General features: G+C 41.3%; 1 protein-coding gene across 1 annotated transcript; it reads left to right on the top strand.

Annotated features, from left to right (window-relative positions):
- Nucleotides 1-889: 889 nt before the first annotated feature.
- On the top strand, nt 890-22,324 carry kdm6bb (lysine (K)-specific demethylase 6B, b). The gene is made up of 21 exons (XM_083885861.1): nt 890-897; nt 4,855-4,911; nt 6,085-6,208; nt 7,321-7,377; nt 8,442-8,661; nt 8,789-9,046; nt 9,179-9,331; nt 9,923-10,207; nt 10,707-13,255; nt 13,773-13,899; nt 15,304-15,409; nt 15,860-16,065; nt 16,951-17,108; nt 17,201-17,269; nt 17,374-17,522; nt 18,339-18,453; nt 19,042-19,229; nt 19,350-19,491; nt 19,799-19,925; nt 20,019-20,189; nt 22,033-22,324. The coding sequence occupies exons 3-21, from the start codon at nt 6,090-6,092 to the stop codon at nt 22,054-22,056; spliced, it is 5,223 nt and encodes a 1,740-aa protein (XP_083741987.1). The 5' UTR covers nt 890-897; nt 4,855-4,911; nt 6,085-6,089; the 3' UTR covers nt 22,057-22,324.
- Nucleotides 22,325-23,843: the final 1,519 nt, after the last annotated feature.

Below are 23,843 nucleotides of genomic sequence, written 5' to 3'. Positions count from 1 at the left end.
GTGAGATGTGACAAACTGTTGATTGAAGATCTGAGGCAGTTCACCATTCAGACAGTGTTTTTATTCAGCTCCCAGCACTGTTATGCAAATGGTGCCCAATCCAAAGAAGAAAAAAAAAAGAAAGAAATGAGGAAATGTACATTAAATCTGATGAGCTCTCTCCATTCACTTCCCTCCTCTCCTCCCCCCTCCTCTTGCTGGCTCACACACGCTAACACTCCCCTCCTCGCTTGAGGCCTTGCTCCAAGCTCTGGACTAAATGATATCATCGGTTGCCAGGGATACAGGGACACAGCGTGCAGAGAAAAGGGAGGGTGAGGCAGAGCTGTGCACGTAGCCTGAGAGGGAAGAGAAGGATGCTTGTATATTGGGTGTCAAATAAAAATAAAAGTAGTGAAGGCTGCATGTGCATTGGGGGAGAGTCATGAAGAGGAAAGACAGAAGAAAATATAGCCTGCCAAAGTCTGTTGTCAAAGGTTACTGGCCCATCCTTTCACTCCCTTCTGTCTCGCATCTCACTACACTCTCTTTGTCTAGAGAGGCTCACAATTGCAACAGTGCATGTGGGATGCATGTGACAGCATGTGTTGTCGGAGATGGGAGGCAAAAATAGAGCAAGAGCATAGCAGCAATACCTGAGGAATGGAGCTGAGATGCTGTCCTTGATTTGAAAACAATAAAACCCTTCTGTCTTGTACATGTAGGCACCAAATAACTGGTATTCCCTCACTGTCTCCTCTGTGTGTTTCTGTGTGTTTGCCAGTGTGCGTAGGATGAGCGTGTCTATTTAAAGGGATCGGAGAGTTCACCGGTCTACTGTCTCGAACTGACAACATCATCGAAATTTGGACCAGAGAGTCTGTCTCCCCCGGCTTTTCTCTCAGCACACATTGCAAGGTAGGACTGGTTACATCTTAAGGCACTGTACATAGTAAGGCAGAAACCTGTACAATATTATAGAGCGAAGAGAAACCCAATTCACATAGCACTGGGCATCAGTGGAGAGAAAAAAAAAAAACTCTCAATAGGAAAAATCAACTGGCCTATGGCATGTTCATATAGCACTACAATGTCATTGATACACGCAGTAGCATTGTTGATAAAAATTCAACTGATATCAATTCTAATTTTATATTAAAAAATGATGGCAATACTACTACTGGTAATGATAATAATAGCCTTGAAACTGGATCTGGATCCTGCAGCCTGCAGTATGAAGATAGCGAGAGAGAGGACAGGAAGGAAAGGCACAAACTAGGGAGAGAAAGAACAAGGTTATTGACATATAATAAAGTCATACTCATATCCTGAGTGTGAGAGAGTGAATTTGAGTACACCACAGAATTTCCCTAGCAGTCTAGGTTTATAGCAGTATAACGAAGAGATGGTCCAGGTTTCCCTGAAAACTTTAAGCGTTTTCAAAAGGGAAGGTGTTAAGTCTAACTTAAAATACAGAGAGAGTGTTCACCTCCTACACTCACACTGGGAGCTGGTTCCACATGAGAGGAGCCTGGTAACTGAAGGCTCTGCCTCCCATTCTAGTCTTACAGACTCTGGGAACCACAAGTAAGCCTGTATTTTGAGACCAAAGTGATCTGTTGGGAAGATAAGGAAAAACTAGTTCTTAAAAGGTATGATGGGGCCTAATCATTAAGTGCTTTGTACTTGAGGAGGAGGAAAAAGAAAAACACACTGATATGGTCTCATAATGTCCTCACTCACTATGGTTTACGGAGAGAGATGTCTGCCCCTTTTCCCTGTGGGTGCCTCTCTAGGGTTTGAACACAGAGACATCTGGTATCAGAACTTCAATAAACATATCAATTCCATCTGCTCTTTCCTGGTCTTCCTTGGGAGAGGTGCAGGGCTCAGTCTGTAGGCCAATGCAAAATAGACGCCAAAAAGGGAATCTCATCAGCCCAACCTAAACATAATTCTAACCTTAACCCTTAAAAGCAGAGGACCAGACAAAATATCCTCACTTTCCCAAAATGTCCTCACTCCCTATGTGATTTATATGTTCATGAATGTGTATCCTACAGTGCAAATCAGCACCAGTAACAACGACAAAACGCAAACTAAACACAACTGCAAATAGCAAAACACACCCTCTAAACTGGAGGAAGATATGCCATACGCTGTATAAAACAGCAGAGGGTCAGGACCGGGCAAGATTAATGTAAAGTTTTGCTCATTTCGATAAGATTCGCTAATTTAAACGGAAGTGCCGTTCCATCACTGTGGTTTAAATGAATCACTGCCCAGTTGCCATAGTAACATAATGCTGGAGCAGGGCTTGGAATGGGTCGGTACTGCCAGTACGGTACAATTTGTGTACCTGCACACTCAGTGAATCTTATTTCTAAACAGTATTGCAGAGTTTACAATGCATACATGCTCTGCTTGTTAGACATACAGAGATGCGATTTTGCATTTCCTGCTCCCTTTTCCTGCCCCCACTTCTTCTTTCTTTCCGTGTTGTCGTCCTGTTTGGGTTTTGGCCACCATCACCCCATGGTGGTCTGCAATGTGCCAGGAAGGCCGTGTGTGAATATTTCACCCTAAGTGACGAACAAAATGTATTGGCCTGAAAACCACGTAGTATGCTTTATAATGCCCTACTGCCACTAGAGCCCCTTTCCTCCAAGTGGTTCATTATGGTCCACAGTTATTTACATTTCCCCTGTCAAAAGTTGTGATGGGTACCAGAATAACGGTCCTGTGATGTCACACAGCACGTCGGTTTTCTTAATGTCATGTTAACGTGTTCGTCCAACTAACATCGAGCTGGTCTTAGTTGGACTAATGTACCTGGATAATGATGAATGTAGCTGATTCATAGTCTGATTACTCCTGCATGTATACACTTAGTCGGACTGGAATCATGATCAATACATGATCAATAATCACACTGTTCATCTCGCTGTTTGCTGTTTTTTGATTTGATTCAATACACACTAGCTTATAGAGAGATACAGCACCACCTACAAGAAGAGATGTGTTGTAACTTAAATTTGCCAGACTTGTTTTTTAAAACTGCTCTTTGACTCAGTTTGACTGATTACTTTTTTTGAAGATTAGCAAATAATAATAATAGAAAAAAACAACAGATATTTGAATTCATCTACCAGGCTAGATATTATTGCTGGCTGTCCAGTTTTGGCCCATGGGCGCCAGTTGCTTACCACTGACCTTAAGCATCACAGGTCTACACAATACACTACTGACTGTGGTGTATGTGTTGCAATTTTTGAGATGTTTTCTAACTCTGAAGCAAACAGAAACAACAGAAACCCCGTGCACATGACTGCTGAGTTCCAGATGTCTCACATGACCCCAGCACACATGGGTTAAATCATGGTTGTGTAGAGTCTGAATTGAGCTGCTGTTGACTGACAAGGAGGCTCTGTGGTAGATGGTTATCTGTTGTGTGCGTGACGTGGCTCAGTACAGACCGCTGTTAAAGACACGGCACGACAAATGTTGCTAAGAATGAATGAGGGTGAAAGTATCGACAGTGATGTGATGGGGCATAAATCCAAGCAAATTTAAGAATAAACTCACTCAACCAAGCTCTTCTTCGCAGCAATGTCACATATGGTCAATTAAAGCAACACAATGTTATCCTAAACTACAGGATTGCAAGACTTTAACATAAAATACACAAAGAAATATCTCATATTGCATTTAATGTTTAAAGGCATCCATTGTCTTCTTTGTACTCAAATGCTGCAGACTCTAAAGAGCCTTAAGCAACAACAGTAACAACTGTCTGGCTTTAGTTGCTCTAGCAACTGGTTGGAAACTGATGTTCAAGATGGCTACTCATTCAGAAACACATTCAAAAAAATTATTATTATAACTCAAATGCAGTCAGTGGACTTGATACATTTCTGAAGATTGAGTCTTAGCAAGCAGGATGATTGTCTAGAATATAGAATATAATAATTAGAAATAAATGATATAATACTAACAGCATTCTAACAACACAAAGCCACATGCAAATAGGTGAAGTGTCCCTTTAACACTGTCCAAAGGCATGAATGAGTGGCAACAGCACCCACTACGGAAGAGGGCCTATGGGATTTTTCTTTGGAAAATATTGATAAAATAAACTCTGAAATCAGACTTTTATCTCAAAATTACTTTAACTCCACAATCTGTCCCTTTTTTTTTCTCTGACTTCCATCTCACCATCTGCCTTTTATTTTGTTTGTTTGTTTGTTTAGCCCAAAGGATTTAACCGGCATAGCCCTAATTCTGTTCAATAACTGCAGCCCACAGCGAACAAGTTGAATTTCTCACACAACCAGCATCACTCGAACACCTGACCTGTTGTAATGGTTCAGTACTCAGTGGGAAGCTGATTGTGCCTCTGAAAGTTTGTGTTCTTGAGGAGAAAAAAAAAACAATTCAAAAGGTTACACAGGTGTAGAAAATTTAAGATGGATGCTGTTTCGAAACAACATGGGTGTCTCCTTCCTCTCTGAATATATATTGTAAGTAATCTTGACGTCTGTGGTGATTTTATAGCAGCACTTCCTTTTTCGCCCTTGTTCTTAAAGAGGGGTTTTAGTCTGCCCTGTGTTTTCATCACTAGATGCCTCTGATTGCTGGTGTCTGCTGGGAAACGGTGATTAGAGAGAGAGACTGAGTGCACAATGAAAATATGGCTGTCAGTGATATGACCACTGAACAGACACAGTGCACCAAAAAATGCAGCACCAGGAAATCAAATGTACTATACATAAAGACAGTAGTATAGCTTGTTATGATTAGTTAGTATGTTCCTTTTCTCTCTCTCTCTCTATTCATCCACAGATGCTATTTCTCAACCCTGTGTTTTTTCCACAGGCTGGTTTTTGCTCTCAGGTGTGAAGTGGAGGGCCTCCCAAACACAGACCAAGACTGGTAACTAGACATTTTGTTTCTCTCTCTGATAACATCATCTATTTATATATAGGCATCGCTATTTATCAAGTGTTTGACCAGTCAAAGGTGCATTACAGGACAACTTTGCCATTCACCCATTCATACCCATTCACTCACACATTCTTACAGTGCATACACTGGATCAATTGTAACTGTGCATGTGCCTTTTTTTGAATCAGTGTAAAGCTTCTCCTAAAGCCATAGTCTGCAATTTAAAGATTCTAATAAAAAAACCAATATATTGGTTTTATTAGTTGAAATTTAGAATCAGAATCAGAAACAGGTTTATTGCCATGTATGCTAGAATCGATACAGGGAATTTGCTGTGGTGAAATTACACACTATATTAACTAAATTAAACTATAAACTATCAATCAATTTAACAATTGTTTATTTTAACAATTAAATAGTTTACAGTACACTGGGACTGATAGTCACAACATCTAGCTACGCTAATGGTAATCGAAAATGAAAACATTTGCCTTGTGCCTAATGAGGTTGCACAATGTTTGTATTATGTTAGCCCTACGCTAACGCTAATCGTAGCCTCGCTAGCTTACCTTTGGAAACAGGTTCGCAAAGCAGTAGCATGCTGATGCAAAATAAATATGTGCTTGCGTATTGGTGAATGGACACCTCGTCGTTTCAGTATAACACATGTTCTGCGGTGAACCGTGTGAAAACGTCTCACCCACCCAGCCTCTTCACTTCCGCCTCCCCGCTCCAGACAGCGCAGCTGCTGCTGATGAGCTGCTGCCTGCCCGGTGTAGCGTGATAAATCAGCGAAAGTGCAGCATGATAAATCAGTGAAAATTGAAATTCCTCCGAAAATTGAAATTCCTCCAAAAAATTGAAAATGAAAATCAAGGATGCACACCATCAGGCCATGCTCAACCCATATCCAAAATGTTAGGGTGATCTGACTAACGGTTAGCGAGATATGCCTGTCACAGTCCGGCACACAGACGCAACTTGCTTTATAGATAGATTGTCATTGTCTTAAAGTTGCAGTGAGCAGGACTGATGGAAAAATAGTTGTTTTTAAAATACTTTTCAATCATGGCTGTCTGTGGTAGCATCAACATCATGCATTTTATGTCATCAGTCTTAAGTACGCAGTTTATTCAAAATGGGGAATTGCATCTGTTTCAGGCTGCATGTATCACCCAGCAGAGCTGTACTCTGGCCGTAACACATGGGACTCCTATCCAGCTGGAGGACCTAACAGAGGACAATGGGCTCCTGTGAACAGTCACCTCTGGAGCGACACAAACAGGTCAGTCTAGGTGCTATATCATAGTATTTTGCGTTTAATTACTGATCATGATCAACACCACCTGAACATTTTGAGGGACTAAAAGGGCAGGAGTTTCCTTGAAAATAATTTCAAGTCAGTGGGAGTGGAGAGTGGATCACTTTGAGAGCTGAACTGCCCACAGTGAGGGTCATTTCAGCAGGAGAGGGGGGTTGGACCCCTGTTTTTGTTGTCTGGGTTGATTTATAATGAACACCACTTGGGGAGGACTGATTAACATGTGATGAGCCTATTGATGGAAAGCTCCCTCTTCAGCTGCTGCAGTGAGCATAAATAGACTGTAATTAAAAAGCATGGCTGTGGTGAATGGTACTTCTTTAAACATTTTCGCCCAGCAGTTATTAATTATATGGTTATAACCCAAATATGGCTCATGTGTGTTTGCTTCTTCCTTATGGGAATAGAGACATTTGTGAATCTGGTTAGGATGTATGACTCAAAGGAGACTTATCTCGTAAATAATAAGTTATTCTGACAGTTACAAAGATGACTTTGTATGCCAATCATCAATATTCAAGGTTTCATTCAAAGAGAATGAACTGATATAAAATATTGAGTTATCAAGTTGTCAATTTAAAATGTTCAATAGGGTCACCATGACAACACAGCCCACATACAGTTAGCAAGCCATGCCATTTCAGCGTGGTCAAAGATGTATAGGCCTACGTCTCATTTGCAAAAGAAACGTGGTTGCCGTGGTAACATAAGTGTTGTTTTTTTTATAGTTTTTAATTAATAGAGAGATGTCTGTCACTTATCTCATGCAATTAAACTGACAAATCCACCCACCAAGTGTGAAAAAGGGTGCATGACTTTAATAAGTTGCTTCGGTTGAACTTATATGACTTGAATTCATGTCTTATTCTTGAGTGCTATCATCTCCCCCTGAGCTGGAAAGACAGTGAGGTGAAGACACAAACACACAGTAAACAAGGGGAATGGCCAGAGGCCAAGCAAATCTGGCTGCAGCCTGACTTCTTGTCACTAGTGAGAGCGGCTATCAGATTTATTGTATCATCACACAAACTGCATCATTACCTTGAGACAGTAGATTGACTTTTTTATCGCTCCAGGTGCCAAGGAGGACGCAATCAATCACATAATCCACCACCAAGCCGTCTTTATAACAGGTGAGAGAAACGGAGAACATTATTTGCATACTCAGCTTTGCAGGGTGGATGGATGGTTGGATGGCATTGCCATGGGAAATGTTAAAACATAAAAATTCTGCAATTAAAAATTTGTTTTTAAAACTTGTAACGTTAAAGCGTTGCTTACTGAAAAAATTAAGCCTTTACATAACTTTTCGTTAGCAACAGAAAAAACATACAAGTTTTACAGTCAAGACTTCCTGCCTGCTAAGAGTATAAGATTGCAGATTGTATTTTCTTGTGGCAAAAAGGTAAATAAATAAACAGTGAAATTAATAGTAATGAATTACTTAAAGGAGACATATTATGCCAAATCAACTTTTTAATTATTTTAATACTCTGGCCCTATGAGTAGGCAAAGTGTGCAAAAAGATGACTCACTCATGTTTTTGTGGTCCGCCTCAGTCTAAGTACGTGAGATAAAACACGCAATGTTGACTTCAGCACTCATTGTGACTTCACAATGAGACATTCCTGGAATTGTTGTCTCGCAGAGCTTTGTCCCTAAAAAAAAAAACGCAAGAGTACAGGCACGGGCAAAGGTATCCGGAAGAGCAGAAGTCTGTGAAGTGTTCTATTCTACACAAACTTCCAGCATCAGAGGATTTACGTGTCCAGTGGATACATTTTATATATGACGGCAATGTGCCCAGCTAGAGTCGATAAATGATGGCTTTTCCAAATGCTAACTGCTGTTAGCTGCTGGAGCCTCAGTGACGCTGACGTAGTTTCCTGTGTCTCATTTGCATTTAAAGAGACAGGCACTCAAAACAGAGCGTTCTGAACAGGGCTGTTTTAGCAGAGTGATTGCACTGCTGTGGTGCTTCATCCTTAAGGTATTTTGACCAAAGCATGTCACAGACATGTTCATTAGGACATCAAGGAACTAGGTTAACTTGGAGAAATAGGGTATAATATGTCCACTTTAATAACTTAATAACACTACAAACTCTGGTCATATGAGAAATGACAGCCTCAAGCTATTGTTACTCAACCTCAATCATGATACTTGTGGTCATGTTCATCTGTTTTTTTTTTCACAGGGGGGAGAGAACAGGTAACCATGTCCAGGATAAAGGCATCTCAAAGGGGCACAGAGTACATCAACGTCCATGGGATGATAAAGAGCAACCGTATGAGGCCCAGAACTGGCATCACAACTCCACACGCTCATTCCAGCAACGAGCTCCCACCAACAGTGGTTATGCAACAGGATCTGGACAGCGATATGTGACCTGGGACAATGGTGTCAGCAACTCTGTGGTGAGCCAGGCTTATGAGGTGTTTAGAGAGTATTGTTTTCAGTGGTGTTGTTTACTGCTGTAGGTGTTATATACAGTATGTGTCGTTCTTTGACATTTTGATGACGACTTTATGTTGTTGTACTCAGCATGGTGGTCCTCACCTACATCGCAGCAACAACAACAACTCCAGAGAGCTTCATTCCCCCTCAGAGAGATGGGCCTCCTCAGAATGCAGCAGGAGGCTTCCAGACAGAATGATAAACAACAGGCCAGGCCCCTGGAAACGACCAGCCCTCCACCAGCGACGAGACCAATTTCACCAGCACAGTCCACCCCCACAGCACCATTTATCCCCAAGGGAGGAGTGTCCTGCTAAGCGGAGAAGGGACTCTGGTCCTGATCAGGTAAAGTCTGTTTACTTTGTTGAACACAGCCTTCAAAGCACAGCACTATGACATGTTATGTTATGACAACAGCACCACCTGTTGGCAAAACCCCACCTAGTGTGATTGAATATTATTGTATGCTCTGTTTAGTCATCTCATCCTGGAGCAAGACATTTACCTTTACTTGCCCCATCACCACCTCGTCGCCACCGCAGTCACCAAGATAACTGGAAGCCTCTCAACGACAGGACGGGTCCTTGCCACCACTCTGACCACAGGACCTCAAGTCGCACACAGCAACAGGTCAACTACTGTAAACACTGAGAGATTGCAGTGCCATTACTTTTGGTGATGTCCTTATTCTGCCTATGTTTGGTCTTTGTGAAGAAAAAGGATGGGATATGATTTGTATGCTGGGTCAGACCTGACTGAGGGAGCATAATGTGTGTGTACAGCAGAAGTGCAGGCGTGGGTGGAGACAAGGTGTGTTCATCCAGTCAAACCAATGTATGACTGGGGTTTTAACTTCTCAAACCTTTCATGGACACTTATTTGTATTTTCAGTCATTCTGTTTGAAGCTTTACTCGCGCAATTTTGCTGTTGCCTCTGTTTAGCTTGATTTAAAACAAGCCACTTCCTGTGTGCAGGGCAGGAATGTCACTAAACACCACTGCAATAAGAAACACAGAGAAAGTCATGTGGAGCTGATAGGTTTAATCAGCACTGTGTGGACTAATTTGACAGTGGTTTGGATATCATGGACATTAGTTTATATTTAGTTATATAGTTATATATAGTTATATTCAAAGTCACTGACTATATAGTTTTCATATTAAAACTGATATAAAATGTTAATCATTGTCGATCTCTACTCTGTGCGTTAAACTTTGCAGGACACCTCTAAACTGCGAGCAGGAGGACATGGTTTCAGTAACAATAACCTGGCAGCTTCAAACCAGAATTGCGGCAGCAGGCCGCCTCATCATGGAAGCAGAGGAAAGGTTGAGCGGAAAATCTTGTCTTCACCAGCAGACCACACCCGTGTGCCTTACAGCCACCAAAACCATCATCACCACTACCAACGGCACACAGGCCACCCCAGGTCCCCTCAGCACAACCTGCCGCTACACCCTCCAGAGGAAAAGGACTCGCGCAGCTATCACCACAAACAAAGCACAGTAAGAAAGAAACACTTATCCAGTCATTTGCTTTTCTTTAATCTTACCGAATCACCTACACAAAGCTGATTTGCAGTGTAAGCGCAGCATGTGTTGAAAGATTTGAAAAGGATTAGTTCAGGGTTTTGAAGCACAGTTGAACAATGAAAAAGTTCCACTCACCTTTGTACTGTTTGAATCTGTAAACCCTGAACTGACTTGCATTTGCTGTTAGCCACACACTAGCTAGACCACCAATAGAAATAAACATGGTAAACGTATGCTGTGTGCTGACATTATTGATAAAAAAAACATTACAAATAGCCTCGACTCCTCTATGTCATCATGCACAGTATATTTAGTGGATTTATATATTTCTACTTTTTACTGCTTTGTTATTTTAGTACCCTTCACCGTTTTTGACAATCAATGTATCAAACGGTGTTGCATATACTTGAAAAAATAATATAATATGTACAGTAAACATTCTATACCTGAATATATATTATTAATTCTACAGGAACCTCAACATATTCATCAACGAAGCATTTCAAGGGATCCAGCCCTTTCCCGGTCTTCTGCTGCAGGCTCTCCTCCCTTGACATCCCTTCAATGCAGTCCTAAAGACGGAGCTTCTACTGCCAGCAGTCCAGGTCCTCCTCCCAGTCATTCGTCATACAATGTAGCCACTGGAAGAAAAGATCCATCAATCACACGTGAGAGTAGTCCTGGCCTCAGAGGACAGCATCAACTCCAGGGAAACTCCCCTCACAGGCCAAACAGTCCAGAAATCAGGTTTTCAGATATCATGTACAGAAAGACTCCGCAACCCCTCTGCTCCCAACAGTTCCACCACAACAGATCAAGAGCAAATAAACTTGACAAGGGCCTGGAAGACCACAAAAGGCCTGACTGCAAACAAAAAGACAAGCTGGGGAAAAAGCCGACCAGAAACAGTGAAGAAAGAAAACAGCGGAGGAAGAAAGAGGAGAGAAGTTCGGGTAGTCAAAAGAGGAAAAGAGACAAGGCGGTTAAAAAAGCAAGAAAGTTAGGCTTGAAAATCACAAAGAAGGATATGTCCAGCCCTGTATCTGCGTCCATCTCTTCGGGAGATGTCAAAGTGAGTAAAATGGTGACGGCGAGTCTGACCCAGGAAAGTCAAAGCCAGTCAGTACCCAAACACAAGCACAGGGTGAGGAGTGAACGAGCAGAGGGCATCAGCAGACACTTTGAAAAGACTCCGCATCCGAGCTGCACTTCGCCACAGCCATCCTCCAAATCTGAAAGACACAAAACGGTCAAAAACAAGAAAAGCAGTCCCCGGAAACTCATTAAGAATCGACTAGTGACGTCTTCTCACAGGAACACCAGCCCCAACCAGATCAGCAAAAATCTAACCCCCGTCTCATCCGATTCAGAAGACGGACCAAAAGATACACTCCCTTCACTTTTAATTCAAGCCTTAGCACCTCTCAGTGAAGCATGTTCTGTTAGCGTAGAGCAGCCTGTCCAAGGCAAAGACGGGAGGCAGGTTCTCGCTGCTCCAGACCTCCAGCCTGTGGCTGTGATGGGAAATGTGCTTGAAATGGGAGACAACCTTTCAAACACTCCTCCTGTTCTGAGCTGGCAGGGCTCTCCTGTATCAGTTTTGGGAGAGGATGAGGACGAGTTGGGAGTGATTAGTAGACCTGTCCTTCAGCCCAGCCCCACACAGTGTTTTTCACCTCCTCCTCCTGAAGACAACACGAGCAATGAGGATATGGAAGAGGAACCCAGTGAAACGATACAGGCTGATAAAAATTACAAGTCTGAATTCTGCGAATTGCCTCATACAACCAACGTTGCTGAGGAAGAAACAAAAGATGCAGACTCCAGTGAGGAACATTCTGGCTCTCTGCTGAGTGAGCTAAGTCATGATAAAGCAGGGTTGGACAATGTCTTCAAGAGTCTGGCTTCGTTTCTTGGAGGCAAGAGGGTCTCATGTCGAGGTGGTCCATTTGGTGGGCCTCCAGACAGCACTGCAGGAGGGGTGAAGTACTCTTCTTCTCTTGTTATTGGGCCAGAAATCAGCTCTAATGAGAATCATGATTTCTCCTGCAAATCAAATCCCACCACATCCTCCAATCCTAGTTTTCAATCACAAACTCAGGCTACATCAGACACACCTTTGAAATCCCAGATTGAGCTGAGTGAGTCTGTCACTAAAGCTCTGCTGCAGGAGATGCCGGAAGAAACTGAGAATAATATGAAAGTAAAACAGGAGGATAAGGACACAGAGTTCCTCCCAGAGAGAACTGAATCGTCCTTTTTGGACGGGTCACTGAGTGCAGAGCTGAGACTGACCACCACTGACTCGGCCTCGTTCACAGAACTCATCAAGGTTTCCACCAAGGAAGATAAAAAACACAGCCAAAAGCAAAAATCAAAAAGGTGTGCGAAGAGAAAAAGAAAACAAACGGATGGAGCGAGAGAAAAAAGGAAGATCAACATTAAGATAAAGACAAAGGAAAGCAGTGTCATCAGTCCCAGAAACAAAGTAAAAGATGTAAAGGATTCAGAAGAAAAAGACATTTCATCTTCAGAGCCAGTCATCACTAAAAGCTCACCCAGACCTCTCAAAAACAATGTGAAGGGCCGGACTTCTCAGGGAAAGCACTCTCCCCATGGCAAGGACATCCAGAGAGAAAAGAAGGACACTGGGAATGTTGAGGTAACAGTAGCAACCAAGAAGAAGGATGCAGCTGCTGAATTAGAATTAAATGAGATACCAGCAGCAGCTACAAACACAGATGCAAGGACTTCCAAATCTGCGTCAACTGTAACAATCAACACATCCACATTGAGTGTCTTTACACCAGCAAGTAAATCCCCCAGCTCATCACCACCTGTCGATCCACTGAAACTGAAAGCGTTGTCCATGGGCTTGTGTAAGGAGCTAAAGATCCTGCTGATTAAAGTGGAGAGCGCTGGAAGACATACATTCAACATATCAGAGATGGAGGAGAAAAGAGTGTCGCTTTCCAAGATCGACATCAACAACACGGCAACAGAAGTGATCAGAGCTTGCAAGTGAGTACTATAATGATGGCCCTTCAGACCTGGTAATATCCAACTTGTTGGGAGGAGCTGAATGAATCAAAGCATTACTCACACAGCTGTAACATGAATTTTATTAGAAAAAGAAACCTTCAGTTCAGTGTGAAACTGCAATGGGTCAGAGGTCATCAGATGTGTTGGTGGTCCAAATCCCAAAGTTTTTATGATTGAATCTGGAGTTATATTCAGGATGCTTTGGATATTTGGATATAAATAGGTATGAACCGACTGGGGATTGTGTTAATTGGACAAATTAAATTGACTGTAGGTCTGAATGTGAGACTGAATGGTTGTCGCTGTCTGTTGGCCTTGTGATGGACTGGTGACCTGTTCAGGGTGTGCACCACCTTTTATCCTATGTCAGTTTTGATTGGCTCCAGCTCTTCACACAACCCTTAAGAAGATACATCCGTTAAAATGCAATAAATGAATTAATATTAATACCAAGCTATTCTTCTCTATTTTTATTGCTGTCATCCTTTTTTCCCAGGTGGACAACGGTGAAAGGGAAATTCAAGGAGTCGCACCTGCTCCCCACTCTCTCGGTCAAGCCTAACATTGACATCAAGATACCCATTCCTCGTGACAAACTTAACCCACCTACACCGAGTATCTATGTGAGTTCACACACACTGGCAGAGTGACAATAAAGCTTAAGAAGTTTTAAAAACAATCACTAAATACCTAAAATTGTGTCTTTAGCCATTATAGCATTGACCCACTTGTTATTTATGGTTAAAATGTGGAAAAGGCGATCATGGCCACCTTTGGATGAGTCATTTCAACTTTGGTGATACCTTAAAGCTGGTATCAGCAAGGTATGGCACCATATCACTTTTTCATATCCTATACAATACCGGTATCACAACCTTAATTATCTACTGATATCAATATCAGTCCAATACAGTATTGTTTGCTACACATTTGTGCTGATGTATTTACCACCTACAGTTTTGGTAATGCATGATAAGGAACGTAAAGGCTAAAATAATACAAACACTGTGCAACCTCATTAGGCTGGTGTGGCCGTCAGCCACAACATCTAGCTACGCCAATGCTAATCGAAAATGAAAACATTTGCGCTGTGCCTAATGAGGTTGCACAGTGTTTGTATAATGTTAGCCCTACGCTAATGCTAACGTAGCCTCGCTAGCTTACCTTTGGAAACAGGTTCGCCAATTGGCCACAAAGTAGTAGCATGCTAATGCAAAATACATATGTGCTCGCGTATTGGTGAATGGACACCTCGCCGTTTCAGTATAACACCATGTTCTGCGGCGAACCGTGTGAAAATGTCTCACCCACCGACAACCTCTTCACCACCACCTCCCCGCTCCAGACAGCGCAGCTGCTGCTGATGAGCGGATGCCTGCCTGGTGTAGTAATGTGATAATTTGGCGAAAGTGCAGCATGATAAATCAGTGGAAATTAAAATTCCTCCAAAAAATGTGAAAATCAAGGATGCAAACCATCAGGCCATGCTCAACCCATTTCCAAGTCTTAGGGTGATCTGACTGCGAGATATGCCTGTCACATACAGACAGACACTTATAGATAGATGTTAGCATTCCCCTCACCTCCTCCTTCATTCTGTCAGTGCATTTAATGAGTAGGTGGGGCATTTATTGACTGACAAGCAGCAGAACCTCAAGAGCAGTGGCTTGATCTGGCTTCTGCTTGGAAAAACATGTCCTTGGTTTACTGAGACAGAGAGCCTCATGTTTTTATCTACCACCACCAACCTTCAATCAGTTTCATGCTTCGCTGACTACTAGTATAATTTTTTGTTTATCGCAGTCAAGCAAACCTGTTAAAATTAACCAAAAGTATTTGATTTATTGAAGTACTTGGTGAATCATAATGTTCAAAGCAGCAGAGAGAGCTCCCTGGTATCACACACACATTTCTATAGTCTCAGTCATTCAGGTCATAGTCATCTTCTTTAGTTGGACTAATACATTATTTGCTATTGCTGTTCTCAGATGTTTGTATTTATAATGTCCACTATCTTATGTTCATAGTTGGAGAGCAAGAGAGATGCCTTCTCCCCAGTTCTGCTTCAGTTCTGCACTGATCCGAAAAATGCTGTCACTGTCATCAGAGGCCTTGCCGGCTCCCTCCGCCTTAGTAGGTTTATCCATCGCACTCATCACAGATAATTCATTGCTCTCAATTAAGTTGTTTAGCCCATCAGACTTCTATTTATTCTGATCTTTAAAGCTTTAGTGCATAATTTAAAAAAAAACAAATCACATTGACGTCAGATTCAAATCATTGTTCCCAATCCCAATTAGGCCTCTCAGCTCCACACAACTCTCTTGATTTCTCAGAATAATTAATCCCATGTTGCCTGATGATATGAAGTGATATTAAAGCAAGAAATTAAACAAAATGATTCCAGTTGCTAATTTAGCTTCTCATAGAGCTGTGTACTTTATAAACCTTTTCCACCTGCTGCAACGTTTCATTCTCCTTAATTCATTTCATTCTCTAACTTGTGGTTGCTCAGTCAAACAGTAGTGCAGAACATGAGTTTCTCGATCACCTCATCTCTGTTTTCTGCTGATCTTGTTGCAGACCTCGGTCTATTCTCCACCAAATCCCTGGTGGAGGCCAATGCGGACCATGCGGTGGAAGTGAGGACTCAGGTTCAGCAGCCTGCCGATGAGAACTGGGATGCCAATGGTTCGGCACAGACATGGCCCTGTGAAAGCAGTCGCTCCCACACTACTGTTGCCAAATATGCCCAGTACCAGGCCTCCAGCTTCCAGGAGAGCTTGGAGGTAAACATTTGGCTGCTCCACTACACCTACACTGCATACAGGTCACCTACTAAAACTTGAGTATTAATACTGCTGCTTAGCTAATTGGCTCCATTTGCTGAAGACAGTCCTATCAAAAGAGGCATTCATCATCGTCATCTGTAGATCTAGATCCCAACTGTTGTAAAACACAACATGAATGAGAAGAAGAAGCTACTATGATTTAGGTGTTTGAATGTATCAGTTCATGATACAAGTGCAGCTCTAAGCTGCTTTGAAACAACAACCACAACTAATCTAATCTCAAAACCGAGCCAGACTTTAGAGGGCCAGTTTCAAGCCTACAACCCCCTTTTTATTTGTATTTCCCATAAGTCTCATATCACAATTAGCCTCATTGTCCTTTAAACTTGATAAAAGTGAGAGAAATGTAGAAAAAAACACTTGTTAGAATTATATTCTGGGATTTGGGAAACAGCCATCATTACATAACTAACAGATTAATAGAGAAAATAATCGTAAGATTAATCAATTATGAAAATACTCATTACTTGCACCCCATTCTCTGTTGTTACTACTGATGATGATGATGATGGATAAGCCTCATTCAAGAGGTTCTCACGGAGGGAGACTGGCTTCAGCAGGGGGCTTCCAACGCATTTAGAGGATTCTTGAGGATAATGACTCCTGCATTAGTAATTAAATTTATTCGTAACAAGGAAATCCCACTGGCCTTGTGTGTTATCTGGTTCAGAGATAGAAAAGCTGATATTAAGTCCACAGGACACTTGTGAGCAGTAAATTATGATTTATTTCAATGTCCAGGATCTCAGGAGAAAAAAATGGTGTTGTGTGATGTGTTGTCTTGGTCATCCTGTCAGCTAAGCTCATGCAGATGTGTTCTAGGAGGAGAAGGAGAGTGAGAATGAGGAAGACGGAGAGCAAGCCAAGACCTCAGACCCATCATCCACCTCCAAAGCTGTTCTGTGGTTAGCCAACAGTAAAGGCAATTCTTCTCCCATTCTCAGTAAAGCCCACTCTCTTCAGTCCGGCAGCACACCCAGGTTAGCGCTCAAGCTTGATCCATTTGTATTGAATTAATTTCCTTTTAATGCATGAAGTCAATACTCAAATCAGATGTTGTTTCTTCCCCTAGCTCAGACCAGAAAATGGTTGGAAAGATCATTAAATTTGGGACCAATATCGATCTCTCAGACCCAAAGAGGTGAGATTATGTCATTTAGAATCCTGCAATCTGCCTACTTGGACAAAAGCGCCCCCAAGGGTGCTTTGCTGTTTCACATTTCACACTCATGATTTCTTTATAAGGTGGAAACCCCAGCTACAGGAGCTGCTCAAACTGCCGTCGTTCATGCGAGTGGAGTCGAGCAACAACATGCTCAGCCATGTCGGTCACACTATCCTGGGCATGAACACTGTCCAGCTCTACATGAAGGTGCCAGGCAGCCGCACCCCAGGTCAGTATGTGTCTCGCATCATGACTGGGGATCAACAATCCCATGACCTTTTATATGCAGGACTATTTTAAAGGGACAGTAAAGGAAGTGTGGTTGTACAATGAATGAGGAACTGACACATAGTAGGTTCTGACTTTAAAGATATAATATGTATACATTTAAATATCTAAAACCAACAAAATGTATGTTGCATATTTAGTTGGGTAGTGTTGGTGCTTACATTAGCCAAAACGTTTCCAACTCTGTGTAAATCTGTAACAGACAACATCAGAGGGAGGAAATATTCACTTTTACTAGTTTACAGACAGCAAGATAACAATTCCCATGATTCCCTGCTGCTTTCCTTTGTCATCAAACTAAGACTTTCTTTTATTGTGATTGAGAGACCACTAGTGGCAGAAATTGCATACTGTATCTTTAACAGAATCACATGAGACAGGCATGCTCATGCTCAGTGAAAACTTTGATGAAAACAGAGTTTTACCAAAGTGTCACCTAATTCAATTCTACACCTATGTATCACCTTGGTATTTTAAGAATATATTTGTTGCTCAATATTACAGGTAGACAGCTTTTTCTGCCCATAATCTGACAAATATCCATCGAGAAAGTATGATATCTTAGAGAAAGTCTGACGTCTTGCTACTTTTCCTGTGCCATGTTCTCATTGTGAGGAAACCTCCATGTTTTGTGCTGCTTTATGGCACCAGAGGTGCACACAATTAAGCCAGTGCCTTTAAAAAAACAGACCTATAACTTAAATGTTTTTTAAATAACATAGGTTTTATAATTTGCAAACTTTGCACTTGTCCTCAGGTCACCAAGAGAACAACAATTTCTGCTCCGTCAACATCAATATCGGACCCGGCGACTGCGAGTGGTTTGCCGTCCATGGCCACTACTGGGACGAAATCAACAAATTCTGTGAGAGGTGAGTGAAGAGGCAGCTTGGTTTAACAAAGAATGCAGCGATAAGCGTCAGCGTCTTCATAGTCGGACTCTATGAGAGGCCGTTTGAGAAATAATTCAGTCTTGCGCTCACGTTACATCATAGTCTCTCACAAACAGTACTATAGTCGTGTACATTTACTATCATACTCTCTCACAAACAGTACTATAGTCACGTACATTTACTATCATACTCTCTCTCTCTCATTCTGTGCGAGTATACGATAATAAATGTACGTGACTATAGTTCTGTTTGTGAGAGAGTATGATAGTAAATGTACGTGACTATAGTACTGTTTGTAAGAGACTATGATGTAACGTGAGCGCCTCTCATAGGACTCGGTGGGTTCATGTCCAGTTGGACTGTTTTGATTTAGATTGTTTATTGTGTGGGTAAAATCTGGTTTTGGTGGGTGGACAAAACATTGGTTCAACATCAAACATGCATTTTATAGGTAATATTGAACTCACCAAAGTCTCCAATCAGTCATCATTATTAAAGGATAGAGTACAGAGTAAATTATCATAGCAATAATATTTGGGGCTCATCTGGCAACACTGTTTCCCTCAGGCATAAAGTAGACTACCTCACAGGGTCCTGGTGGCCAGTCCTGGAAGACCTCTACAGCGCCAACATTCCTGTGTACCGCTTTATCCAGAGGCCGGGTGACCTGGTGTGGATCAACGCAGGCACTGTGCACTGGGTCCAGGCAGTGGGCTGGTGCAACAACATCGCATGGAATGTGGGACCACTCAACGGTAAGTCAGAGCAAGAACCAGGAGAAAATCGGCTTGAAAGTGAAAAGTTTGAGAGGATGATATAATTTAGTTGCGCTTTCTCTCTAATTATTACCCCAAATATGCTGTCTGCTCCTCCAGCGTACCAGTATCAACTCGCGCTGGAGCGTTTTGAGTGGAACCTAGTGAAGAAGGTGAAATCAATTGTTCCCATGATCCATGTTTCCTGGAACGTGGCTCGCACCATCAAGATCGTGGATCAGGATACGTTCAAGATGATCAAGTAAGGTGTCTGTTTGTGCATCGCTGTGCATCGTGTTTGCTTGTCTGTTTTGTTAATATGGCAATATTTTTTACAGTGCTGTGTGGACAGAAATGCAATAGCCAATTTCCGATTTTCTAGTGATACTTGTGTTACTTTAGTATGTGGTCTTGGATCAGATGTGCATCCAATATGTGGCCACATGGCAGGGAAGTGGCTAGCACTGTTGCCTTGCAGCAAAAAGACTAGGTTCGCAACCCGGTCTGAACAAGGGCCTTTCTGCATGGATTACATACGTTTTTCATTTTTCCGTTCCACCTGCTTCCAGACACTGCCTTATGCAGTCCATCAAGCACATCCAGATTCTGAGAGACCAGCTGATAGCTGCAGGGAAGAAGATCAGCTACCAGGGCCGTGTGAAAGATGAGCCAGCTTACTACTGTAATGAGTGTGATGTGAGTCAATCTTCCCCGTCACCAACCTTTTTGCTCTGTCCGTGCATTCTGCTGTCCATATTTGTAATGACCGACGCAACTGTGTTTGTGCAGGTGGAGGTGTTTGACCTGTTGTTTGTGACCAGCGAGAACAGCAGTAAGAAGACGTACGTGGTGCACTGTGAGGACTGTGCCCGAGCCAAGAGTCACTCTCTGGCTGGAGTAGTGGTGCTGGAACAGTATCGAATAGAGGAGCTGATGAGAACCTACGACAGCTTCACTCTGGTCAGTCTCACTTTCTTATTTCTTATATCATACACAATCACAGGGACGACAAAGTTCATCACCTGAGACACCTGAAAATATTGATTATTTTCTGCCATGTATTTTATTTATATGTTCTGCCTGTGTTAATCTAGTATCAAAAAGAACTCCTAGGAATTTAAAAAGCATTCACTGCAATTGGAGGTTCATTTCAGGCAAATCTTTTTGGCTTCCAGTTAAATACTCTCCTATTTATACCCATCATATTTAATTGTTATCAAGACCTATCCTTCCACATCATGTCATATACTTTAAAAAAAATACAGCAGCAGTTGTTACTTGAAACTGACAATTGGATCCACAGTTCCTCTTCCTCTTCTAAAGCCACTTTGATGAAATGTTTATAGGCCTCTCTTTTCCACAAAATAGGTCAACCTTATCATTCTCTCTATAATTTTACAAATATTTGATGTAAGAGCTATTGGACTGTAAATGGATGGCTTGGATGGGTATATAGGAATAATTACCACTTCCTTCTAAGCTTCTTGGCAGCCTTCCTTCCTCCCATACTTGATGGTAGAGAACCAAACGTTTCTTTCATGCCCCACTGCCCAGATGTCTTAACAATATATAGCGTATCCAGTCCTTGCCTGATGGTGTATTTCTGTTTTACTAATAGCTTCTCCTCCTTCTCCCTTCCCCAGTCACATTTGCTGACACATGACATTGACAAAATCTTTAACCATCATTTCTCACTTATCCTTATCTGTAACTGCCACTGCCACTCCCTTATAATGTAATATAAGTAATACTCCCATTTCCTATAGGAGTTGTTCTTCCTGTCTTATTGCAGAATCCTTGCCAACTTACACTTGTTTTATAATTCTCCTTGCTACATTTCCTCTTACATAGAATTAGATTATTATAATTATGTGTCCTTTCAAAATCTAAATGCTCTATTTCTGTCTTTTATTGCTGTGCTACATTCCTATGTTTAGTGGAACAGCGGAAATTACACCTCTCCACCTCTTTTGTCTATCTATTCCTCCCTGGTTTAGGGCTTTAAGTAAGGTAATGGCAGATTTGACATCTTGGATTCAGCAATGATCTATGCTGACTTTGAGGTTAAGAAATGCTGGAAATATCAGTAGAAATAAACTATATAATATGTTGCTAAACGTGCCACTTCCAACTTACCTTTCTATGTTTCTGTCACAAAGGTAAGGTTTTGTAACAGGCCTCCATCACATTACATGCCAGCTTAAATGCATGTAACTCACTTAAACAATCAGCACCTGAAGTGCACATGAGAATTCACTGCTAATGTTCCGCCCTCCACTAAATGACTGATTTCAATATCCATTACCACTAGTGTGATGCACTTCCTGCCTTTCCTTTTCTAAAAATTTATGAAGGTTGCATGCCTGACTTGACACATGGATGCCGACTCAAGGACACGAGGAGAAAAAGTTTTAATTTAACAAAGTTGCAAATAGATTGTCTTTTAATTGATACGTTCTTTATTTAAAAATGATCACTTTTCAAATGCTAACTGCTGTTAGCTCCCAGTAGCCTCTGTGGCTGATGTCATTTCCTGTCCCTCAAGTTTCATTTTACTTTTTTTAAGGTGGACCTAAAGAGATACTACTAAACCGAGCGTTCCGAACAGGGCTGTTTTGGCAGGGTGATTGAATTGCTGTGGTGCTTCATCCTTATGGTATTTTGACCACAGCATGTCACAGACATGTTCATTAGCACACCAGGGAACTAGGTTAACTTGGAGAAATAGGGTATAATATGAGTCCTTTAAGTTAATGTAATCACACATGATCAACTTAATTGTTCCTCTTTCCTTCCCCTTTAGGCTCCATCACCCGTTTCAAAGTGAGGACTCCTCTGTGGTTTCTTTCAGCCATAACCAAAACTCTAATGGCAGCACAACTGTTGTCTCTCCAAGGCAATCTATTCCTGCGAACACTTTCTGAATCAGCCAATCATGTTTACTCAGTATTGTTTACATCACACAATAAGGTATGGATACTCAGCCAATCCAACTATAGCTCACTGTCTTCCCCATACCAGCTGCTGATTGGACGTGTGTTTTGAAATAGAATGACTAGACTGGTACTTCTCATGAAAAGCATTTCAGATGTGTACAAAACACACACACACACATGCACACACACATAATGTGAGCACTGCTAACACTGAAAACCAGGTTATATATATTTATCGGACACTGCTGTGATTCAAAAGCGTCAAGTAGCCAGTTCTGTGTATTCATTCAGGTACTTTTATGCAAAATCGGTAGAACTTTTTTACACCAATCTAGTTATTCTATATGTCCATGAATTTGCTGTGATTCTATTGAACCAGCAGGGGAATTTCTTCACAGGAGAAGTAGCTGATTGTCACATTTGGCATTGTATTTATTCCTGTTTCTGTTTTTTTTATTATTCAGGTGAAACTCTGACATGTGTAACTCCTGTCTCTAAACTCTTTGAGGTGCTATTGCAGTTTTATTTATTCTTATTAGATACTTAAAAAAAATGTTTTACCAGCCTAGAAGTACACCACATTGGCCTTGTGAACTGTATTCAGAAGAGAGGTAATTAGAGGAATAAACCGAGACAAAAAAAGGTGTTATTTAAGTATTCAAAAACAAAAAAAAACTAATCAAAAACTTTTTCCAGTTTCTCTAAAATACGGGTTTACTAGAGGACTAATATGATTTCATTCTTAGTTGGGAATTTATTATCCGTTTTTCACAGGTCCAGCTGAATAGTCGTCGTCGTTGTTACTATGATACACTCAGAAAGCAGACTTAGTGTTGTTTTTTTATTGTCGAAATAGGAAAACAATGTGTTTTTATACCTCGATTGTTTCAATGTTCTCGTTTCCAGACGGCAGAGGAAATAAATACTTGTAAATTGTGAATGAATTTATGGAACACGTGGTGTGCATAGATGGATAGATAGGGTTCTTAGGGGGGAGGTTTTTCATTGTGTTTCAAACACCCTGCTGTTAGGCTCAGCTCCATACACTGCCAGTGGGTTTAATATAATCTGTAAAAAAATATATTGTCTTTTTTAAATTAGAATTTTACACAGTCACTCAAAAATAAAAGATTTAATTTAGTCCAAACTTTGGTGAATTAATTATAGCATGAGCTGAATTGGTTAATTTACGAACTTTGCATTTTAGTTATAAAAACTACAAAAATATCAGTTATTCTTTATACAAATGCAGCACATTAAACATTTCTGAAGATTTATGACCAGCATTCGTACAAAGCTGACAAAACACTGCCCCCTGGTGGAAAATCAACATAAATATAAAGGTGACACCAAATGACCACCGACATTGTTTGACTTGGCACTGCATATCTTTTATTTTTTACTATTTTACCTGAAATAATCTAATATCTGATGAGTCTTTGGACCAGGGTAAATATAAAGGGGATATATTTTAAAATGTATTATAAAAACTCATTAAATGGCCATGATACGTTATCAGAGATGAAGGAAATTGAAATACAGCTCCTTGTTTCTGTGTTTTTCGCAAACAAATTGGGATTTCAATTGCTTTATTTTTTTAGCATTTCAGTGGGTGTTCCTCTGTCGTGCGATGAAGCCATTCAAATGAATGGGAAATCCCAGATCTCACCCCTCCCCT

The sequence above is a fragment of the Microchirus variegatus genome, assembly GCF_963457635.1.
Source record: "Microchirus variegatus genome assembly, chromosome: 2".
NCBI lineage: Eukaryota > Metazoa > Chordata > Actinopteri > Pleuronectiformes > Soleidae > Microchirus > Microchirus variegatus.
The sequence above is the reverse complement of the archived record's forward strand: the minus strand, read 5'-3'. Positions and strand labels throughout refer to the sequence as shown.